Raw genomic sequence first — 19,894 nt, 5'->3', positions numbered from 1 at the left:
TCCCTGGCGTCACGTGGGGTCCCCTAGGGCTCATGGGACATGTAGTCCCTGCTGTGAGCCCTCTGCTGATTTTCCGTGCTGTTCGCGCGATCACTGCGCATGCGCGAGCACTCTAGGGGCCGCCGCCGCTACCTGCCGCACTGCGCATGTGCGAGGATCAAAATGGTGGCGCCCTGCCTTGTCGGGCCGCCGCGGAGTCTCCGGCGCACCGGAGCGCTCCCTGCTCGGCCCCCACCCTCCAGAACCTCCGGCGGGTCTGCCGCTTGGCGCCGGCAGCACTCGCCATTGCTCCCGGGACGGAGGTAACGAGGGGGGGGTCGTCGAGCAGAGGGGGACCCGGCTACATCCTCCCCCTGGTAAAATCCCCAACGTCCCTGCTTGGGACACATAACTTGATATAACTATGTACAAAAGTTATATAATGAAAATGGCACAACATCGTTATATAATAAAAATGCAACAATCAATGCGATCTTAACTTATCATCTCTAGATCAGATTGCACATTTCAGTGAACATCACAATGACAGACTGCATTCTGCTGCGAGACCACTGCTGAGCCTCATAATGGAGTGCCCCAATTTGATTATAGGTTACCCGATTTGGAGGGTACCTGACTCTTTGGCTCCTATGGAGCTGTTCTTCAGCAACTCCCTCTGGGGAGTAATAAGTACAGTCCTAAGGCTCAGCCTCTTCCCTTGAGGGGAGAAATGTCTCTGAACAGTCTCTGTTAGGCACAAAGCACGGGCTCTGTGGATCCGAAGGCTGGCCTGTTGGTGCCATCTTAGTAGGCGTTGGCCTACGGGGCCCTTTACCCGTAGCTCCTCCGGGAGATGCCCCTTCTGTGGAATAGTCCCTTTGAGAGGGTCCTTCCATAGGGTCTTCAGGAGTTTCAGAGTGGGTTTCGTTATTTACTGTCTCTTGACCCATCTCTGATAAGTCGGACTCCCCGTTGAGCGGTGTGGCCAGTATTTCTGCTTTTTCGTCTCCCACTTGGGGAATGGGGAGAAGGTGATTACGATGCCAAACCTTGACCCGGCCGTCAGTGTCTTTGATGCGATAGACCGGGAGGCCGGGCATCTGTGACTCTACTTCATATACACCGTCTCTCCACCGGTCCGCCAGTTTATGTTTTCCGGGGACTCCCAGATTACGAAGCAACACCGCGTCCCCAGGACGTAGCTCCCGATACTTGACTTTATTGTCATATCGTCTCTTATTGCCAGCATTCAGTTTAGCTGTAGACTTCTCAGCCTGTTGGTAAGCTTGCTGCAAACTGTCCTTTAGCCTTTTTGCACATACTTGAAATGGGTAGCATTGTGTATCCCATCCGTTGATACTCGAAGACGCACATCTACTGGGAGTCTTGCTTCCCGCCCAAACATGAGGAAGTATGGGGAGAATCCAGTGGACTCATGGCGAGTACAGTTGTACGCGTGTACCAACGCTTCTACGTGTCGACTCCATTCCGTTTTCTACGCTCCCTTCAGGGTTCCGAGCATGTCCAACAAGGTCCTATTGAATCGTTTAGACAAAGCATCTCCTTCGGGGTAATACGGAGTCGTCCGGGATTTGGCGATGTTCAGCATTTTGAGTAATTCTCGGATCAGAGTGCTCTTAAAATCTCGCCCTTGGTCGGAGTGAAGTCGGTTTGGAAGACCGTAGTGAACGAAGAACTTCTCCCATAGTATTTTTGCGACTGTGATGGCCTTCTGGTCTTTTGTGGGGAAGGCTTGAGCATACCAGGTGTAATGGTCCGTGATGACCAGCACGTTACAGATTCCTCGGGTATCGGGTTCAATACACAAAAAGTCCATATACACCAGGTCCATTGGACCAGAACTCTTGAGATGGGCCATGGGTGCTGCTCTGGTAGGCAAAGTCTTGCGTTGGACGCACCGGGAACAACGGCGGCAGTGCTGTTCCACCGCTTCCCGCATCTTGGGCCAGAAGAACCGGTCTCGGACTAACCCAAAAGTCTTCTCTACACCGAGGTGCCCATGTTCATCGTGTAGAGACTTCAACAGCATATATCTCAAGTTTTGGGGTAGAACCAGTTGTCGCCTATCAGGGTGGTTGTGATATTGGACTACCCTATAGAGCAAGCAATTGTCTATTTCGAACTTGTCCACCTCACGCATTAGCAACGCGACCAGGTCTCGGGGAGCACTCTTCAGTAGAGCTGGATTCTTTCTTTGAACAGCTTGCCGAATGATGCTGATTACTGGATCTCTTATTTGATAGTCCACTAAGTCTTTCCATCTTATGACTTTGTCATGGGTTATGTTCATTCCCTCGGGATCGCAGTAAGCGGCGGGGAGAGCCTGCGACTGGCATCCTAATGAATCTGCAACTTGTAGTTCAGAGAAGGCCACCTGATCATTGATGACGGCCGCTATGCTACACATTGCTCGCATCCCAGGCCCGGGGATCTCTTCCCATTCATCATCATCGGGAGTAGCACTTAATCCTAGTTGTCGTGATAGAGTGTCTGCTCCAATGTTCAAAGGCCCCGGCTTGTACTTCAGAGAGAATCTGTAGTTACATAGGGTTGCCAGCCATCTGTGCCCTGCTGCATCCAACTTGGCGGAAGTATTTATGTACGTGAGGGGATTGTTATCCGTCCTTACCTCAAACGTAACACCATAGAGGTAATCATGAAGTTTCTCTGTGATTGCCCATTTGAGAGCCAGGAACTCTAGCTTGTGTACAGGATATTTCTGTTCACTGGGTGTCAGACTGCGGCTGATGTAGGCTACAGGCCGAAGACCCTCGGGGTGCTTCTGATGCAGGACAGCGCCCAGTCCATTGAGACTGGCATCCACATGCAGAACGTATGGTTGTTCTGGGTCAGCATACGCAAGCACTGGTGCTTCAGTCAGGCTTTTCTTCAAGTTCAGGAAGGCCCGGGCGTCCACTTATCGCCAAACGGTTGACGGGCCGACGTGGCCTTCCTTCCGGTATCTTCAGGGTATATCTTCAGCAGATTGTTCAGGGGTTTAGCTCGACTAGAGTACCCTTCCACGAAGCGACGGTAATACCCACAGAAACCGAGGAATGATCGCAGTTCCGTGACATTCTCGGGACGCGGCCAGTTCACTACCGCTTCTACTTTGGCTGGATCGGTAGCAATTCCTTGAGCAGACACGATGTGTGCCACCTAGGTCACCGAGGTGTGACAAAACCTACACTTGTCGAGGGATAACTTCAATCCTTCTTTTCCAAGACGGTCTATCACCTTCAGCAGCCTCTCTTCATGCTCTTCCAGGGTCTTCCTGAAGACAATGATGTCGTCCAGGTAGACAAGACACTCCCGAGGGTTCATGTCCCCAATTGTTTTCTCCATCAGTCGCTGGAAGGTAGCAGGAGCTCCACATATACCTTGGGGCCTAGGTGTAAATTGGTAGAAGCCCAGTGGACAGACGAAGGCTGTCTTCTCCTGGTCCTCTTCACTCATAGGTACCTGGTAGTACCCAGATCGCAAGTCGAGCACACTAAACCATTGGCTCCCGTTTAGAGCATTCAGGATTTCTTTAATGCGAGGGAGGTTGTATTGATCGGGTACCGTACGATTATTCAGAGTTCGATTATCGACGCACAATCTTACAGATCAATTCTTCTTCCTTACCACCACTATGGGTGATGCATAAGGACTCCGAGACTCCGTCAATATCCCAGCGGTCTCCATTTCCTTCAGGACGTTCCTTACATCGTCCACATCCCTGGGGGCGATGCGACGAGAGCGTTCACGGAACGGAGTGGCGTCACTCAACCTAATGGTGTGTTGGGCGCTGCGACTGCGACCCACATCCATCTCGCTGGTGGAAAATACCGCCCTTCTTTCATTCAGTTTGGCCGTCAGTCGATCCTTCCACTCAGTTGGTAGCGAACTTCTCCGAAGTTGAAGTCCAGATCGACTAACTGTTCACCCACTGCAGCGGCGTTCACTGGGGCACTGTTTCTACCGGGCTGACGGGATATATGCTGCCCAGGCTTTGTCCTACATCAATGTCCATCAGAAATGGAGAGATATTTTGAACATACACTGGCGACACACTTTATTTGAGCTCGGCTAGTCCCACGAATTCGGGTATACCCGGCTGTATTGAGGTTTGTGACTGTTTTCTGCCCGAGTGCATTGCGTTATTTTCCAGGCAGGGATTGAAGCATTTTATTCCCGCTGGCTGCAATACTGCACAGTATATATATATATATATATATATATATATATATATATATATATATATATATATATATTGCATTACAATTCATGAATTTATGCCATCTGGTAGACACGCGAAGCATTGCAGCCTATTAAATCCTAATCATTATCATTTAACAGATCAGCCGCCCGTCAGCCAGGCATGAACCCGGGCTGGGAAGGCAAACGCAACGGGGCTTGTCAGAGGTGAGGAGCGGCGCATTCCAGGTATCTGCCAGGTACATACTGGGTATTTGCTCGAATAAAGTGTGTCGGTGCAGTACATGTAGGTTCGTAGAGGAATTCGGGTCGTCCACTCTCTCACTTCGGGTATTACCCTATACCCTCTCTGGATCTCTTCCTCAGGGGCAATCTCCAGAGAGAACAGATGATCGGTCTCATCTCGATCCGGATAACGGCACCAGACGGCCAGGTGTTGCACTCCCCCTGGTAAAATGGTCGTCAGTCCGCGTTGACGATTGTAGAGGTCCCCGTGACGCTCTAAGACATATACTCTGGTGCACTCCTCTCTCAGTACAGGGTCAAGGAGTGGATTGGCCATCGGCAATTCATTGGTCTCTTTCAGGTAGGCTCTGATTACGGCTCGCACTATATCCGTATTTGTTCCCAAGATGACCGGGTACTGACACTGTCCTTGAGGCTTCGGGCATACCATTGCCTCCACATGCATGGGATGTTTCTTGCCGGTATTCAATTGAAGTATCTCCAGTTGAACTCTCACAATCCCATCGATGGGGTAATCTTCATTGCTCAACCCCCTCACCTTCATATGTTCCGCCGACCGCAGGGGACAGTGCTTAATGTGTTGGTCGTAGAATTGTCGGTATATTATGGTCACTTGGGACCCGGTGTCCAGTAAAGCAGAGGCATAGACTCCTTCTACTACCACACGCACGATGGCAGAGGGGCCTACCTGACAGTAACCATCTCCGGCCGGAGTTCCATCGTCTGGGCTTAGGTCAGTAGGAGCTTTGGGTGGCGCAGGGGTGGCCTCGGATGTCTTGGCTTCTGTGGTCTGTATCCGACAGATCATGGACCTAGCCGGGCTTCCTTTACTGGGCGTTCTCTTTTCTTGGGTGACTCCATCAGGGCACTCTCTGGAGAAATGGCCTTTCTGTCCACAGCCATAGCAGACGATATCTTTAGGATCCAGTCGTCTTGGGTAAGTGGGGGAGGATCTTCCCGAAGTCCGGCCTTTTGTTGAGGGCGACTTGGGTGGCTCCTCTTCCTCTTTGATTGGTTTCTTGATCCGGCGAGCGGATACTCCCGGGATGTCACTCGCAGGGGGATCTTTGACCTTGGTGCCTGTATGCAGCTTGGTATAGGCTTCATGCCCTTTGACGATCCCCAAAATGTCCATGAAGGTAGGGGGAGGCCCGTTCATTAGTGAGCACCTGATCATGATCACTATGTGATGCGTGGGAATGGCCCCTCGGAGGAACTGCTTGAGCCGGTATTCGTCCATCTCTGAGGCTAGGATGAGGCCGCAAGTTCGCAATTTCCACAGGACCAGCTGGATTCGTTGAAGGAAGTCTGACAGGTCTTCCTTTTCCTTCTGTCGGAGACCGTAATATTTGAACCACAGCTCACTCTCCTCTTCATCTTTGCCATAGATCTGGACTAATAAGTCTACCATCTGATGAGCAGAGAGATCAGGGTCTTGGTCGCGCTGTGCACTGACCATGGTGGCTGCTGGGGGTCGGAGGCTTTCTAGGATTCTCTGACGTCTGACCGTTTCAGAGCAGGGCCATTCATCGATCACCTTGAGGGTGTGTTCCTTCCAAGACTCAATGCTTTCCTCGCCTGCGGGGACAGGAACCATTCCTGAAAACGCCTTCAACTTCCTGTAATTTTGTGCTTGGGCGGACATAGTTATCGCCTCCACAAGCTGCGGGAATGTCACTCCTAGCATGGAGCCACCACTGTCTGAGGAACTTGCGATCCCCGCTTCCTGACTGTAAGGGGTTGGGGTGAAGCTGTTCACTAACCGGTGAGGGACCGGTGATGTTGACGGGCTACCGACCCAGCTGGTGGCCCCTTGCCTAGCATCAGAAGAGAAGGTCACTCGGGGTAGAGATATGTCTGATCTGATGGGTGTACTGGCGGCCATATCTTTGTCTTCCCAACCCTCATGTCTGGTAAGGGAAGTTACGTGACTGGAAACGGTTCCAGGGTAAATTAGAGGGCACCCTTGCGGTAAAGTCTCTGGTAGATACACTACTCGTGGGCCTCTATCAGGGGGTATAGCTTGTTCGGTGGCCAGCAATAGGGTGTTCTCTTGACGGTCAATGTTGTAGTGCTTGCTGATGAGGCGGGCGCTCGCCAGACCAGATAATGTCTTTACTGCGCTGCAGACAGCAAACATGGATATATCGGCAGGTACCCCGTCTACGGCGACTACGTGTCGCAGGAGCTCTCCTAGCTTTTCGGCCCAGTCGGCCACTTGTTTGGGCGTGAGCGCAGACATGCTGACTGACAGGATAATACGTTAACTACTGATTAGGGCACCCCAGGACTTCATCTCAGCAGCGCCTCCAAATGTAACGGGTATTCCCTATAAATACAGACGCTACTACTTGCTGTGTATACCTGTGTGGCTCTCAGGAGCCTAAGCCTCCGCTTGGGGAGCCTGGGGTACATACATATGACAATCTCGTGGTGCAACGCCTCCACCTGGGAGGGATCCCAACGGAGTGGGAGGAGGCCCTCACAGGAAACAATCACGGTAAACACACAGTTGTAAAACAGAACAGGCTTTACTGCATATATGCGCATAACTTATACTCTACTGTAGCAATACTTATTCATATATAAACAGGTGTCCCTCTCTGGAGGAGACACTAACTACTGCGTCTCGCAGGACGCTCCCACCTACACCGGGTGATCCCACCCCATGTCCAATAACCCCACACAATATGTCCCGCACCCTTAAGGTGAGATGATATGTGTGACTGCGCAGCCACTGGTACCGTGTAAGTATAATGTGGGATCGTTGGTGCACTTGAAGATTGATACCTGCCCGGGGCTCCTACCCCGGGGTCCGCAGACTACGACCGGGATTCCGCCTGATCCGACGTCGTCCTCCACACCGCGTTGGGTGAATTCCGGCGTGGATAATATCACCTTAGACTCAGTGTCTTTGGTGGCGTTCTGAGCCCAGAACCCACCTCGCAGGGCTGCACGGCTTCAGCGCTGTGTCCCTGACTAAGCCAATAGCTAATGGGGCAGTGTCCCTATCTAGGGCCTTTCCCTATAGCACCACAAGCTGGGGGTTCAGGACCTATCTGGGGCCTCGGGGATTGCTGGCCTAATGCTGTGAGCCCTCTGCTGATTTTCCGTGCTGTTCGCGCGATCACTGCGCATGCGCGAGCACTCTAGGGGCCGCCGCCGCTACCTGCCGCACTGCGCATGCGCGAGGATCAATATGGCGGGGCCCTGCCTTGTCGGGCCGCCGCGGAGTCTCCGGCGCACCGGAGCGCTCCCTGCTCGGCCCCCACCCTCCAGAACCTCCGGCAGGTCTGCCGCTTGGCGCCAGCAGCACTCGCCATTGCTCCCGGCACGGAGGTAACGAGGGGGGGTCGTCGAGCAGAGGGGGACCCGGCTACATCAGATTCATCCAAACAGATCCCCATTTACTGCACTCGGTCCAGAGGAGTGGAAACCAATAGTATAATACTAATCTATATAACTCGCAGTTGGATACACAAAACCTAAAGCAGCCGCTCCCAACCCTGTAGGAGGACAGATAACACTAAAAGCCAAATTGGCAAAAAAATAATAAAATTTTATTTAATGAAACAGACAACGACGAATGGACACATAAATGACAAACTTTAAAATCAAATAGGAATGTTACTCTCTTATGGTGCTAATGTATTATATGCAATCATCATATACCTATCTATGCACAATAATAATGGTGTACATATAGCACCTAAATGCAAGCATACAAATTACCAATCTATAATTGTAGTTGGTCTACAGAGGGGAGGAAATATACTAGTGTCTCTCAGGATAAAACTCTATCTGGCAAGGTCTTCAGGACCTGCTTTTACTCACAATAAATATAGAGTGCCATGATATCCTAAAGTAACACATGTATATTGTGTGCCATATATGAGTAGAGATAGTGCTGTCCCACAAGTCTCAGGTGTACACAGTAACCAGGGACACTATATCATAATACCAGGTATAGATGGAACTGGTAAGATGCAGGAGTGGAGACACTAATGTAGAGATTATTGCAAGGTAAAATCGCCATACAACCCCTTCGTAGGATGCTTGATACTGCTACTTCCTCATGGACGTCAGCGTGATGACATTACACCCAACAGCTGTTTCTCGCGACGGGTCCGCGCTTTCTCTGTAAACCAACTACAATTATAGATTGGTAATTTGTATATATTCTCTCTCTCTCTCAGCTCTCCAGAGCCGGATACAGATTGGCCCACACACATTAGGGGGCGTTCCAACCAATATCCACCCCTTAGATTGACATCCTCAGAGTTGCTAGGCCTGCCCTTGAATACAGATACAATACATTATACAAGGCTGGAATACACACACACAGGCCTATGAAAGGAATTAACAACTTTACAGATTAATTTAATTAACCATTAAACAGAAAAAATCCACTGCCTGCACTAACAGGTCTGACAGAGGAAAGGCCCAGGAAAAGAAATAACTGCCGGGAGGCTATGTTACACTTATGCAAATGTTTTTACACATTTCTACGTACAGCCCAATCAAGTCAATGAGCTGCACAATGTCTTACATGGTGTATTTTGGCAGAGGACTGCTTGATTAATGTGGACCTAATGTGTGTATGGCTCCCATCCTTTGATAAGTTTCTTCATTTGTTGTTGCTCTTCTGGTTTTGTAATAAAATGTGAAGCATTTATATTTCTTATGAAATAATATACTGCATTAGTTTCTGATCTAAAAATAACTGTTCTAAACAAATACATTAAAAATGTGTTTAACCCTTGTAGGACTGGACAGGTATGCTCACTTCAGTGCAGTGAGTGATAGTCCTCTCAAATACTGATCAAATTAAGGAGTTCTTCTAGAGTGCTCCGATTTTAGCTACAACAGGACTCGTATAGCATTTCATTTTCCCAAGGCAGAATAAATCAATAACAATTGCTGTTGGGTGGCAACAATATCTATGTGTGTAGCTTCTACTGTATATACAATATTATGGGTAAATGAAGTCTCAGTGCCCTTGGCATTTACTTTCTGATTTACTATTTGATAAGCGAGCCGTAGATATCATGAGCCTAATCTCCAGATAGTTAATAACAAAAGATCTTCTGTCTGAGTTCAAAGGCGGAAAAATAATTATTTTCTTAAGGCTTGAAGGGTCAAAAATGTCAGTTTATTCTCATACAGTACAGCATTATCTGTGATCCAGGTCTACATATGCTTTATGGTTTTTGTTTTAGTGTTTAACCTTGAAGGTTACTGCTAGTTGAATAGCAAATTTTACCTTGACCTTTTTGATATATTGGGGATTATTTATTGCTGAATGGTCACAGTATATAGCCACCACAGGGTCATGAAATGCAAAGCAATTTCATAATGTCACTTGTAATATTTTGTCAGCACTTTACAACACCGTGCTATTTTGCAGAGTGATCTTTAAAAGGAAACGCTCTCTGTACAAATAACTGCAAAGGTCCCTAGGCTTATCTTTTTGTTTATTCTCATAAACACTGGATTAATACTGGTAACGTACAGCAAGGGTATTGAATATATAATGACTCCACCTGGTTCCCTAGTAGCAGGCCTGCTGAAAGCTTTCCCGAAGCACAGGACTGAAGTCTTGATCTGGGCCTGTGATGTTGAGGGTGAGGGGGGAGTGGGGGTTACTGGTGACCTGTAAAGGGGTTTTGGTGGAGAGATAGGGCAGCCTGTTATGTCAAGGGCGGCCTATCTAAAGAGCAGAGTGAAGCACACCGTTCTGCCCACCAGAGGAAGGGGCCTGGACGATTACGAAAGCTGTGCCTGACTTCCAGGCTGCCACTTGTCCTCGCTTCCCCCCTATTTGCAGCCCTAGTAAGCAGAGGTTACTACTGTCCCGTGTTTTATTACCCTTTACAAAGAAATATGCAAGTATGCGGAGTCGTAGTATAGCTGAGCAGCAACTGGGTTTTTGTTTTTTCAATTAATATACTGTGCTACAGTATATTCGGCAAAAAAAAAAAATTAAGTAACAGATATACAGTTGGAAAACATTCGAGTATGGGCTCTAACCACATTTACAGAGCTAGAAGCATTGGAAGGTTTAACATGAAATGACCAAAGTGAATCCCTGCATTAATACCTTATGGTTTCTGATGTCACCAAATGATTATTAAATGGCTTACTACTAACGTGACACTGGGTTGCATACAGGGTTTTTCACATATTTAAATACTCCTAATTATATTTGCATTTTTCACTTAAAAAAAATATATATATACATGCACATATACACATATACACATATACACACACACAGGGCACGACAAAGTCTAAAAAAAAAAAAAAAAAAAAAAAACACTTGCCCAAAACAAAAAGCCACTCGCCAGCCCCCCTACCTTCCCCCCCCCCCTCCAAAAAAAAACCTCTCACTCCGCTCCCCTCACAAGTCTTCAGTAGAGGATATTGTGGTGCTCCAAAAATCACATGTGACTCTTGACAAAGTGCTTCGGCATGAAAACGTAGGTGGTGCGTTCATGTAGCTCCTGCTTTTGGGAAGTCTGCAATAAATAGCTGATCTACTAATTTTGGAGTCTGCCTGGGGTTATTTTTACTAGTCATTAGCTGTGCTCTGGCTACTGCTATACTACACCTGATTACCCTCACAAGTCTTACCTGCGACGTCTCCCGCCATTTTCCTGCTTCTCCCCTGCAACTTGTTAGTGTCTCCCCTGCAGCGCCTGTGAAAATGGCTGCGTGGCGTCAAATGACGTCATGTTGCCATGACAACGGGCCACGTGACGACATCCTGTAGCGTCCCGTTGTCATTCAACGCTTCGTCATTTGACGCCGCACAGTCATTTTCACATTAGCTGCACGTGATACAATCACAAGTTGCAAGGGAATGCCGGGAGAATCCACACCCTGCTGCAGGTAAGACGTGCCAGTGGGCAAAATGCGGCGAGTGCATTTGCCGAGCCGTGTGTGTATATATCAATGTATTTTACGATTATTTCTTTCTGGGGGGGGATTTGGATGTACTTGAAGCTGACCATTTTCATTTGCTCAAAGTTGATTTTGGTTAAGATTTGACCTTCAACTTAAATATGAAGTTTACTAGTTTCATTAATATTCTCCCACAAAGAGATACAAACACATATTTACCAAAAAAATGAAACACGTCTACTTTTTTTATTCTGAAAATGCATGCTATTTTAGAAGGTTCACTTCCTAGAGAGGATATATTTAGGAGAGATCGCTTTGGTGCTGTATTTGACTTCGTCACTGTGAGCATCAAAACAGTTTCTCCTTGATGATATGGAAAATGTATACAGTTTTGCCATCCATACTGTAATTCATTTTGGGTGAAATTCCAAACCAGCTTTTCTTTGTAGCTGAATACATTTGCAGGGTCATGTCAGTTAAAGAGATTTTCTTACACGAAGGATGGTGTTGAGACAAATGAAAGGAAGTCATACTGTACATTCATCTTTAGGTGAATGACCCATAGAACTGTCAGCTTGGCAGATATTGATGAGGCATTTTCTAGACATCCATCCACAACTTTATAGACACGCCAGCATTTAAGCAGAAATGTAGCCATCCTATTAGTTTTGTGTCTGTCCCATGTTTTAAGGAATAATAGCACTGCAGCTTTTAATATCCGTTTGTAACCTCAGTACATTAATGTTTATATGAAAAACAGAGTGGCAGAAAGATAGAAAACAAGAAATATTACCTCTGCCCACAGAGCCATTAAAGCAATGCAATACTATATAGGAACAGTGTGGAAAGCTCTTCTGCCTTCAATGCAGGAAGAGCTGCCAAAGTATTTAGATCCATAGATGCAACCGCTTCATGGAATTTTACTGTGCCTAGTAAAGGGAAAATGGGCGCGAACTGATCAATTGCAACTTTTACACTTAATAGCTATTAAAGGTGCAATTCACTATACTTGTGGGTTTTTTTATACATATTTTAACAAAGGAGAGTGTTCCACGTCCCAGGTCGATTTTCTCCCTTTCCCCCCTTTTCCCACAAAAACAAGCCTTACATTTATTTCAAAAGCTCCCAGAGCCACAAGTGACCTGAATTTCAGCAAGAGAACAACTTGCATCAGACTGAACACTCAGGCATTCTGGAGTGGCTACCAAAGGAAAAGGTGAACAATCACAGAGCGGATACTGCTCACGGACCAACCAGGAGACGACGGCTCGCCTGCATTGGCCAATCAGGGCTGGCAATGTGAAGGTTGTTTGCTACTTTGAGTGCTGTTCCAGTAGAGCAGGCAGTTAAAAAAGTTGATCTGTAGAGGGGTTAGGAGAGCATGCTTCTGAGTAAAGAGAGCATGCTGGCAGAAAGAAGCCATTTTAGAAGTTTAGAGGCAACAGGAAGGAGACATGGTTCTTGAGTAAGAGGGTTTTGTTTTGAGAAAATATCTCACATTATGTTTAATGCGGAAATGAAAAGGTGATGGAGGATTTGAGGAGATGGAGAGGAATGGGATTAAGCAGGCAGATAGAGGAGAGAAGAGTAACTCAGATACTGTTTCCTCTTACAGGGGAGAAAGCATTTAGAGTAGCTGAAGGGGATTCAGGGCACAGAAGGCATCTCTAGTGCAAATAGTGTCCACCTAGTTTTTGAAGAAGGCCCCAAAGTTTGAGGAGAAATGGAGGGTGAGAGGAAACGTAAAGCAGCAATCCTACGCTCCTTTATTTTTTGAAAATTTTGTTGGTGTTATTGGTTTGAAACAGGGGGTCACATACACAAAAAGGAAGCACAAAAAAGGAAAAACCATCAGTCAAAATTGAAAAACGTTATAAATTGACTCAATATTACATACAAATCACACAAATATATTACATGATATAATAAAAAGATCCTGATAGATCCAAGACCCACACAGTTTATGCACTAAAGGAATATTCCCAAATCACAACCCCCTTAGAACTATAGATGGAAAAATTCAGGGTGAAAAAAGAGATGTTCCTGTGTACATATGAAAAGGAACATACCCCGTGCAGGACTGGTGAGTATCCGCAACTGGCTGGGCTTCCGTCGTCACGTCCGCTCCCCACTGCGTGATGGCGTCACCTCTATGCGTTTCGCGTCATATGACACTTCTTCAGGAGGTATATGGGTTTATGGGTATATCATATACCTCCTGAAGAAGCGTCATATGACGCGAAACGCTTTAAACACAGAGAAAAGACTTGTGGGTTGGACCTGTGAGTGTTGGTACATGTAGAGTAATACCTTTGCTTGGATATAAATAATGCTAAGCTGCAGCAAGACAGGGGATATTTCTAAAGGAGGAAATGATAGACGCTCAGAGGAGCAAGTGCAGGAGCACAGAAAGTGCTTCCCTCCCTGCTCGCCCCCTCCCTTACCTCCTCTCCGGCTCCCGGCGTCAAATGACCCTGCGACGTCACGTCACCATGGTGCCGCATTGCCATAGCGACATGTCGCCGAAGAGAAGGTAAGTGAAGTTGCAGAGGCCTTGCGATTCCCCGGCATTAATTTAAATGCCTTGGGGGAAGAGCGCGGACCCTTGCGACCGTCACGCCCCCCCTGAATAATCTTGCTCCCCCTGGGGTGGCACGCCCCCCCGTTTTCGCACCGCTGTCTTAGAAGAAGGTGAGCGTGCTTGTCGCGGCAGTTGAAAGATAAAATTTGTCAGACCAAGGGAAAGATCCAACTACAAATAGCCGGTGCACCGACAAAATAGGAAAGCCAAGACGTGGTGACCAAAAAGTTATTTATTAATTAAAAAACATGAAGTAGTAGTACTGGTAATGAGGATTACTATCACTACTACTTTATGTTTTTTAATCAATAAATAACTTTTTGCACCGGCTATTTCTATTTGGATCTCTCCCTTCATCTATTGAAGCTGGGAGCGCGCCTGGCGGAAGTCGCCGCAGGGGACCGTGAGGAGTTTAAAAGTGAGTTCTTCAACATTATTGTGCTTTAGTTCTACGCCAGTTGTTTTGCCTGCTTACCCCCTCCATATCTGGTGTGGATGACAGCGTCTGTAGTTCTGCTTTTGAAGGACACACACGACTGTCTCCCTCCTCTGTGAGTGGGGTTTGGCTTGCATATATACTCACATACCTTCACGGTCACACACAGCGTAGATATGACGCTTCGCTATACGTTTATGGACTCATATGATCTCTGCTGCTGCTGTAAAGATTGAACTGTGGCAGGGTGTGGGGGGAGGACTGAAGTGTGTGTGTGTGTGTGTGTGTGTGTGTGTGTGTGTGTGTGTGTGTGTGTGTGTGTGTGTGTGTGTGTGTGTGTGTGTGTGTGTGTGTGTGTGTGTCGCTTATCAAAACGCTGGCGCCTAAATATTTTTTTCCACCCCGTGTTATCATCCATATAACAAAATAAGGCTCCTGTCCCTGAGTTTACCGCCTGAAATGCTACCTTGGAGGCGATTATATAGTTAAAAGTAAAGTTCTTATGAACAGCCTTTTAGGAAGTGTGGGATGTGACGCATTTAAATATACTTCACATAGGCATTAGCATATCTCCCAGGGTACCTCGGGTATTTACATTTAGTAGATATATCATGTTCATTTTGCTATTATAATTGAATCAGGTTGAGTGGCTCTTCATTATTTTTCTTCACAACAGCAGTCTGTGCTGATTGCTTTTTTTTTTACTTGCTTTAACAGATCTCCTCTTGCCCTTTACAAGCCTTTGCTGTATTCTTTTTATTTTTTTTTAACTGATGTGTCGTTCGGGAGATATAAGCATGTGAAATATATGTTTTAGAAGTTAAAATGGAGATCTCCACAGAGCCCAGTGCCGTCTAAAGCTTACCATAGTAATAGGCTGACCATACGTCCCATTTTAAACGGGACAGTACCGTTTTTTTTTCTATTTTCCTACCGTCCCGTCTTTTTAATCTAAATGTCTATTTTGTCCCATTTTCGGCCCCCCACCACCTCCCCCCCGAAGGAGCACTCCAAACTGTAACGCGCCCTCCCCCCTAGCAATTGGATGACGTGAATTTACTAGCGCGCGCACCCTCCCCCCCTAACCACTACCCTCCCACCCCCCCAGAGGTAACGCGCGCCCTCCGCAGAGTAAGGCCTCGGGCATGGTCAGCGCTTAGGCGCTGAGGCACGCTCACGCTTACCAGTGAGCACCTGCAGCCGCAATGAGAGCGGCTTTAGCAGGGGCTCGCGCACGCTTTCGTAAGCGTGGGTCTTAAGAAAATTTTAGTTTTAGCACTCACGGGAGCGCAGGGCCGGTCACGTGAGCGGTTCGCCCAATGAGGGCGAACCAGCTCCGTGACGTCACTGGCCCGCCCCCGGACGGCGCGCTAACCAAGGCCAGGGAAAGCATCCGCTTTTCCTCCGCCTCAGCGCGCCCCCGCACGGGCCTAACGCCCTCTTTGCCGCCAGCTCAGGGCATCTCCCTGCATGCTCCTGGCCCCGCACTGCCTCCGATTCTGAGTACCTTCTCGGAACGGATGCCCGGCGGGGAGTGATGATCTCGGGGTTTCGGGTTTTGAGTGCAGGGAGGGTGGTCCGGCGGCCGCGCGCGCAGCAGTTGTTGCGTTCCGTAAAGGAACGGCTTGCCACCGCGGACAGCCCGTGCGCTTGGCGGGAGGCTGAGAAGGAGGGGGGATTGGAAGGGGGAAAGCGACAGCACCGGATCATGGCGGGCTGGCGGCCCACTCGGGGGACACTAGTCAGCCTCCGGTGGGGTTCCCCCCCCCCACCCCCAAGTGGTGCTCCTGTGGGGTTTCTGTGTGAAGAACAGCCTGTGGCCCCTGGGAGCCAGGGAGGGGGACAGGGAGACTAGCAGATGTACGTCACAGCTCAGAGGTAGAGGGAGGGAGAGAGACAGGGAGAGGGTGGGAGACAGGGAGTGGGAGGGAGAGAGAGAGAGGGAGGGAGAGAGAGAGAGGGAGGGAGAGAGAGAGAGGGAGGGAGGGAGAGAGAGAGAGGGAGGGAGAGAGAGGGAGGGAGAGAGAGAGAGGGAGGGAGAGAGAGAGAGGGAGGGAGAGAGAGAGAGAGAGGGAGAGAGGGAGGGAGAGAGAGAGAGGGAGGGAGAGAGAGAGAGAGAGAGGGAGGGAGAGAGAGACAGACAAGGAGGGAGAGAGAGACAGACAGGGAGAGATAGAGACAGACAGGGAGGGAGAGAGACAGGGAGGGAGAGAGAGAGACAGGGAGAGAGGGAGAGAGACAGGGAGGGAGGGAGGGAGGGAGAGACAGGGAGGGGGGGAGGGAAACAGACAGACAGGGAGGGATAGAGAGAGACAGACAGGGAGAGAGAGAGACAGGGAGGGAGAGAGAGAGAGAGAGACAGGGAGGGAGAGAGACAGACAGGGAGGGAGAGAGACAGACAGGGAGGGAGAGAGACAGACAGGGGGAGAGAGAGAGACAGACTAGGAAGGAGAGAGAGAGACAGACTAGGAGGGAGAGAGAGAGAGAGACTAGGAGGGAGAGAGAGAGAGAGACAGACAATGAGGGAGAGAGAGAGAGATAGACAAGGAGGGAGAGAGAGAGAGAGACAGACAAGGAGGGAGAGAGAGACAGACAAGGAGGGAGAGAGACAGACAGGGAGGGGGAGAGAGAGATAGACAGGGAGAGAGACAGTGAGAGAGGGAGAGGGAGAGAGACGGGGAGAGGGAGGGAGACGGGGAGAGGGAGGGAGACGGGGAGAGGGAGGGAGACGGGGAGAGGGAGGGAGACGGGGAGAGGGAGGGAGACGGGGAGTGGGAGGGAGACGGGGAGTGGGAGGGAGACGGGGAGAGGGAGGAAGACGGGGAGGGAGAGGGAGGGAGATGGGGGAGAGGAGGAGGGAGACAGAGAGAGGGAGGCGGACAGAGAGAGGGAGGGGGACAGAGACAGGGAGAGACAGAGGGAGGAACACAGAGACAGGGAGAGGGAGATGGGGGGAGAGAGAGAGGGAGGGAGAATTGTTAGCTCAATATGTTCTTGTAATAAAACTGTTGTTATCGTCTTACTTTTTCATGAATACGGAATATTACATAACCCCATCCTGTTTTTGCCATCCCAATGTCCCGTTTTTTGACTCAAGGAAATATGGTCAGCCTACATAGTAACCTCTGATGCTAGAGATGAAGACAATCCATGATTTTGAATACAATTTAAAAAAATATATATTTTAAAAGAGAAGGACATACTCACGGGAGAAGATACTAACATTAGAGGTCTTCAGGGGATCGCTGCATTCAATTAGTGCAAATGTGTAGTAGACGTAGTGGTTCTTAATAAGCTTAAGGAAGGTTGATCACTGTAGATAGGTACGTTACATAGGAGCACCACTCACTATAACTGTGATAGAACTGCCAGTGGCCTGCGTGTGGCATGTAGAGTTGATATGAACAAATTACGCGCGTAAAAATCGTTTCCGCTCATCTTGAATCTATCCCTGTGTGTTGATGAACTCTTGATACATAGTCCTGCAATTAAAAACTGTAATATTTGTGTTTGTTTCTCCACTCTCTAGGTCTCCTACAGGATATGGATCATCCCTACAGCAAATTTGAAAATGACTAAATATAACGTCCTGGATACTGCTTGGCCCGTTCATATCTCAGACCTACTAGTACCCTGCACTGCTTTATCATGTTACATCTGTTTCCATAAGCTGTGAATGCATGAGTGATTTTCAGTTTTAGCTTCCCGTTTTTTGTTCTTGTATTTTTCATTTGGTTTTAAACACTTATTTTCACTCTAGTTGTAGTACATTACTATGCATAATGTGAACATATGTATTTTATATTCTTTTTTTATTATTCAACACGTTGTCTGAGAAGTCTCATCAACTAGAATGTAGAAAAATATATTTCTGTTTGTGCTTATGTGAAGAGCTTTAGCATTTTTGCCTCTTAATTTTGTTAGGTCACAATCACATTATCTTGGCAATTACAAGTAACATAATACATACAGTACAGTAGTTGCTAAGTGAAACAGCGTATACAGTGCATGTTCATAGTTACAGTAAGTGTTCCGTCCTTCAATACTGTTACTTACTGCGGAACAAAATTGAGACATTTCATTAATAAGGCAAAGCTTGCAGATTGGGCTTTTTCTGTTATTTAGTTTGAAAAATGTTTTGTTTTTTTAACCTGTTATCTTGATGCTCAATAATGATTTCTTTATAATGGGGCAGGTATTATATTTAGCGTACACCGTTTGCCGTCCAAAAATGAAAAACTGATGTTGGGTTTTTCTGCAAAACATAATAGAATGAGCTACTGTTTTCCCTCTCATGTAAGATACTTAAAAATGACATTGGCCATTTTTATTGTGGTTGTTTTTGGGCCTAATTGGTATTGTATATTTGAGATCACAACAAAATAAAACACACATATTATTTTTGTAAAGAATCAATCAAAACACTTGAATAATTTCTAACGAAAATGTTCAAACTCTAAAAACTCAGTTTGATTTTATTAAGTATTGTGATCGTAAGAAGAAAAAATAGATGCATGAGAACTATGCATTACAATAAGTGTAGTTGGAAGGCAGATGTACTGTACTGTAGACTGGATTTGTGTATGTGTTTTCTGCATAGATGTTATAAATGTTTCTTTACTTTAGCCTTAAGAGAAGGGGAGTTCCTGCTTCTAAAATATGGGCAATACAGAAATCTATTGAGCCAAAAGTGGCTCCAGAAATGAATTTGTCAGGAATCAAAGAGGAACCACTTGTCCTTTACAGGCAGTCCTCGGTTATCCAACGGAATCCGTTCTGGAAGTAGCGTTGGATATTGAAACCGTTGTAAAGTGAGTCCCATGTTAATCATTGGCGGTGAGCGTTGGATAACGCATTCCGACGTCGAAAAACGGCACTTAGGGTTGCATTGTAAAGCTTTGGATATGCCATTCATTCTAAAGTGAAACGCTGGAAACGAGGACTAGCTATATACTGCATTACCATATCATAATAAGTGAAAGGTGCATCTCTGTGTTTCTGTGCAATATTTCAATCTTATTCATCACAGGAATCTCGTTTGATATGTTTGAATATATATTGGCATGTTGGTCACATCGCTTAATAAACCGTTATTATCTCTCTAATTGTGGATTTGTTTTTATTTAAACTGCCCCAGAGTATACATGATTCTCGATATAAGAATACAAAGGAACACATGAAGTGTTCATTCTTACATGTAGCCCTTTTTCTGACACGCTAAAGCGACTACGGGTAACTGCACGCACCTGCGGCTCCAGGAGATATGAGCCTCCGCTAGCTGGGAGCCTGGGGTAACACTTATAGCGCAGCGCCTCCACTTACCCAGGATCCCCGTGATGTGAGATTCCCCTGGGCAAGAAACATATACACACACATGTATGATGCAACCAACTTTACTATATGCACAATAACCTTAGCACTCTATCATATTAATACACACGCAGCATATAACCCAACACATATCCTATAATGCAATATAACTTTAACGCAGCTAAATGCTAATGTCCTTATACCTTGAGTGGCTCGGC

At 47.3% G+C, this 19,894-nt stretch overlaps 1 protein-coding gene across 1 annotated transcript in view; it reads left to right on the top strand.

Moving 5' to 3' along the window:
- LOC142487685 (pituitary tumor-transforming gene 1 protein-interacting protein-like) overlaps positions 1–19,471 on the top strand; it is a 90,704-nt gene extending 71,233 nt beyond the window's left edge. The window contains exon 7 of the mRNA XM_075587396.1: positions 17,896–19,471. Coding sequence (XP_075443511.1) covers positions 17,896–17,945 — 50 coding nt within the window. The 3' untranslated portion in view covers positions 17,946–19,471. The remainder of the gene's footprint in view (positions 1–17,895) is intronic.
- Positions 19,472–19,894: the final 423 nt, after the last annotated feature.

This window comes from Ascaphus truei, chromosome 2, assembly GCF_040206685.1.
Source record: "Ascaphus truei isolate aAscTru1 chromosome 2, aAscTru1.hap1, whole genome shotgun sequence".
Lineage (NCBI taxonomy): Eukaryota > Metazoa > Chordata > Amphibia > Anura > Ascaphidae > Ascaphus > Ascaphus truei.
This window is presented reverse-complemented; position numbering and strand designations above follow the sequence as displayed.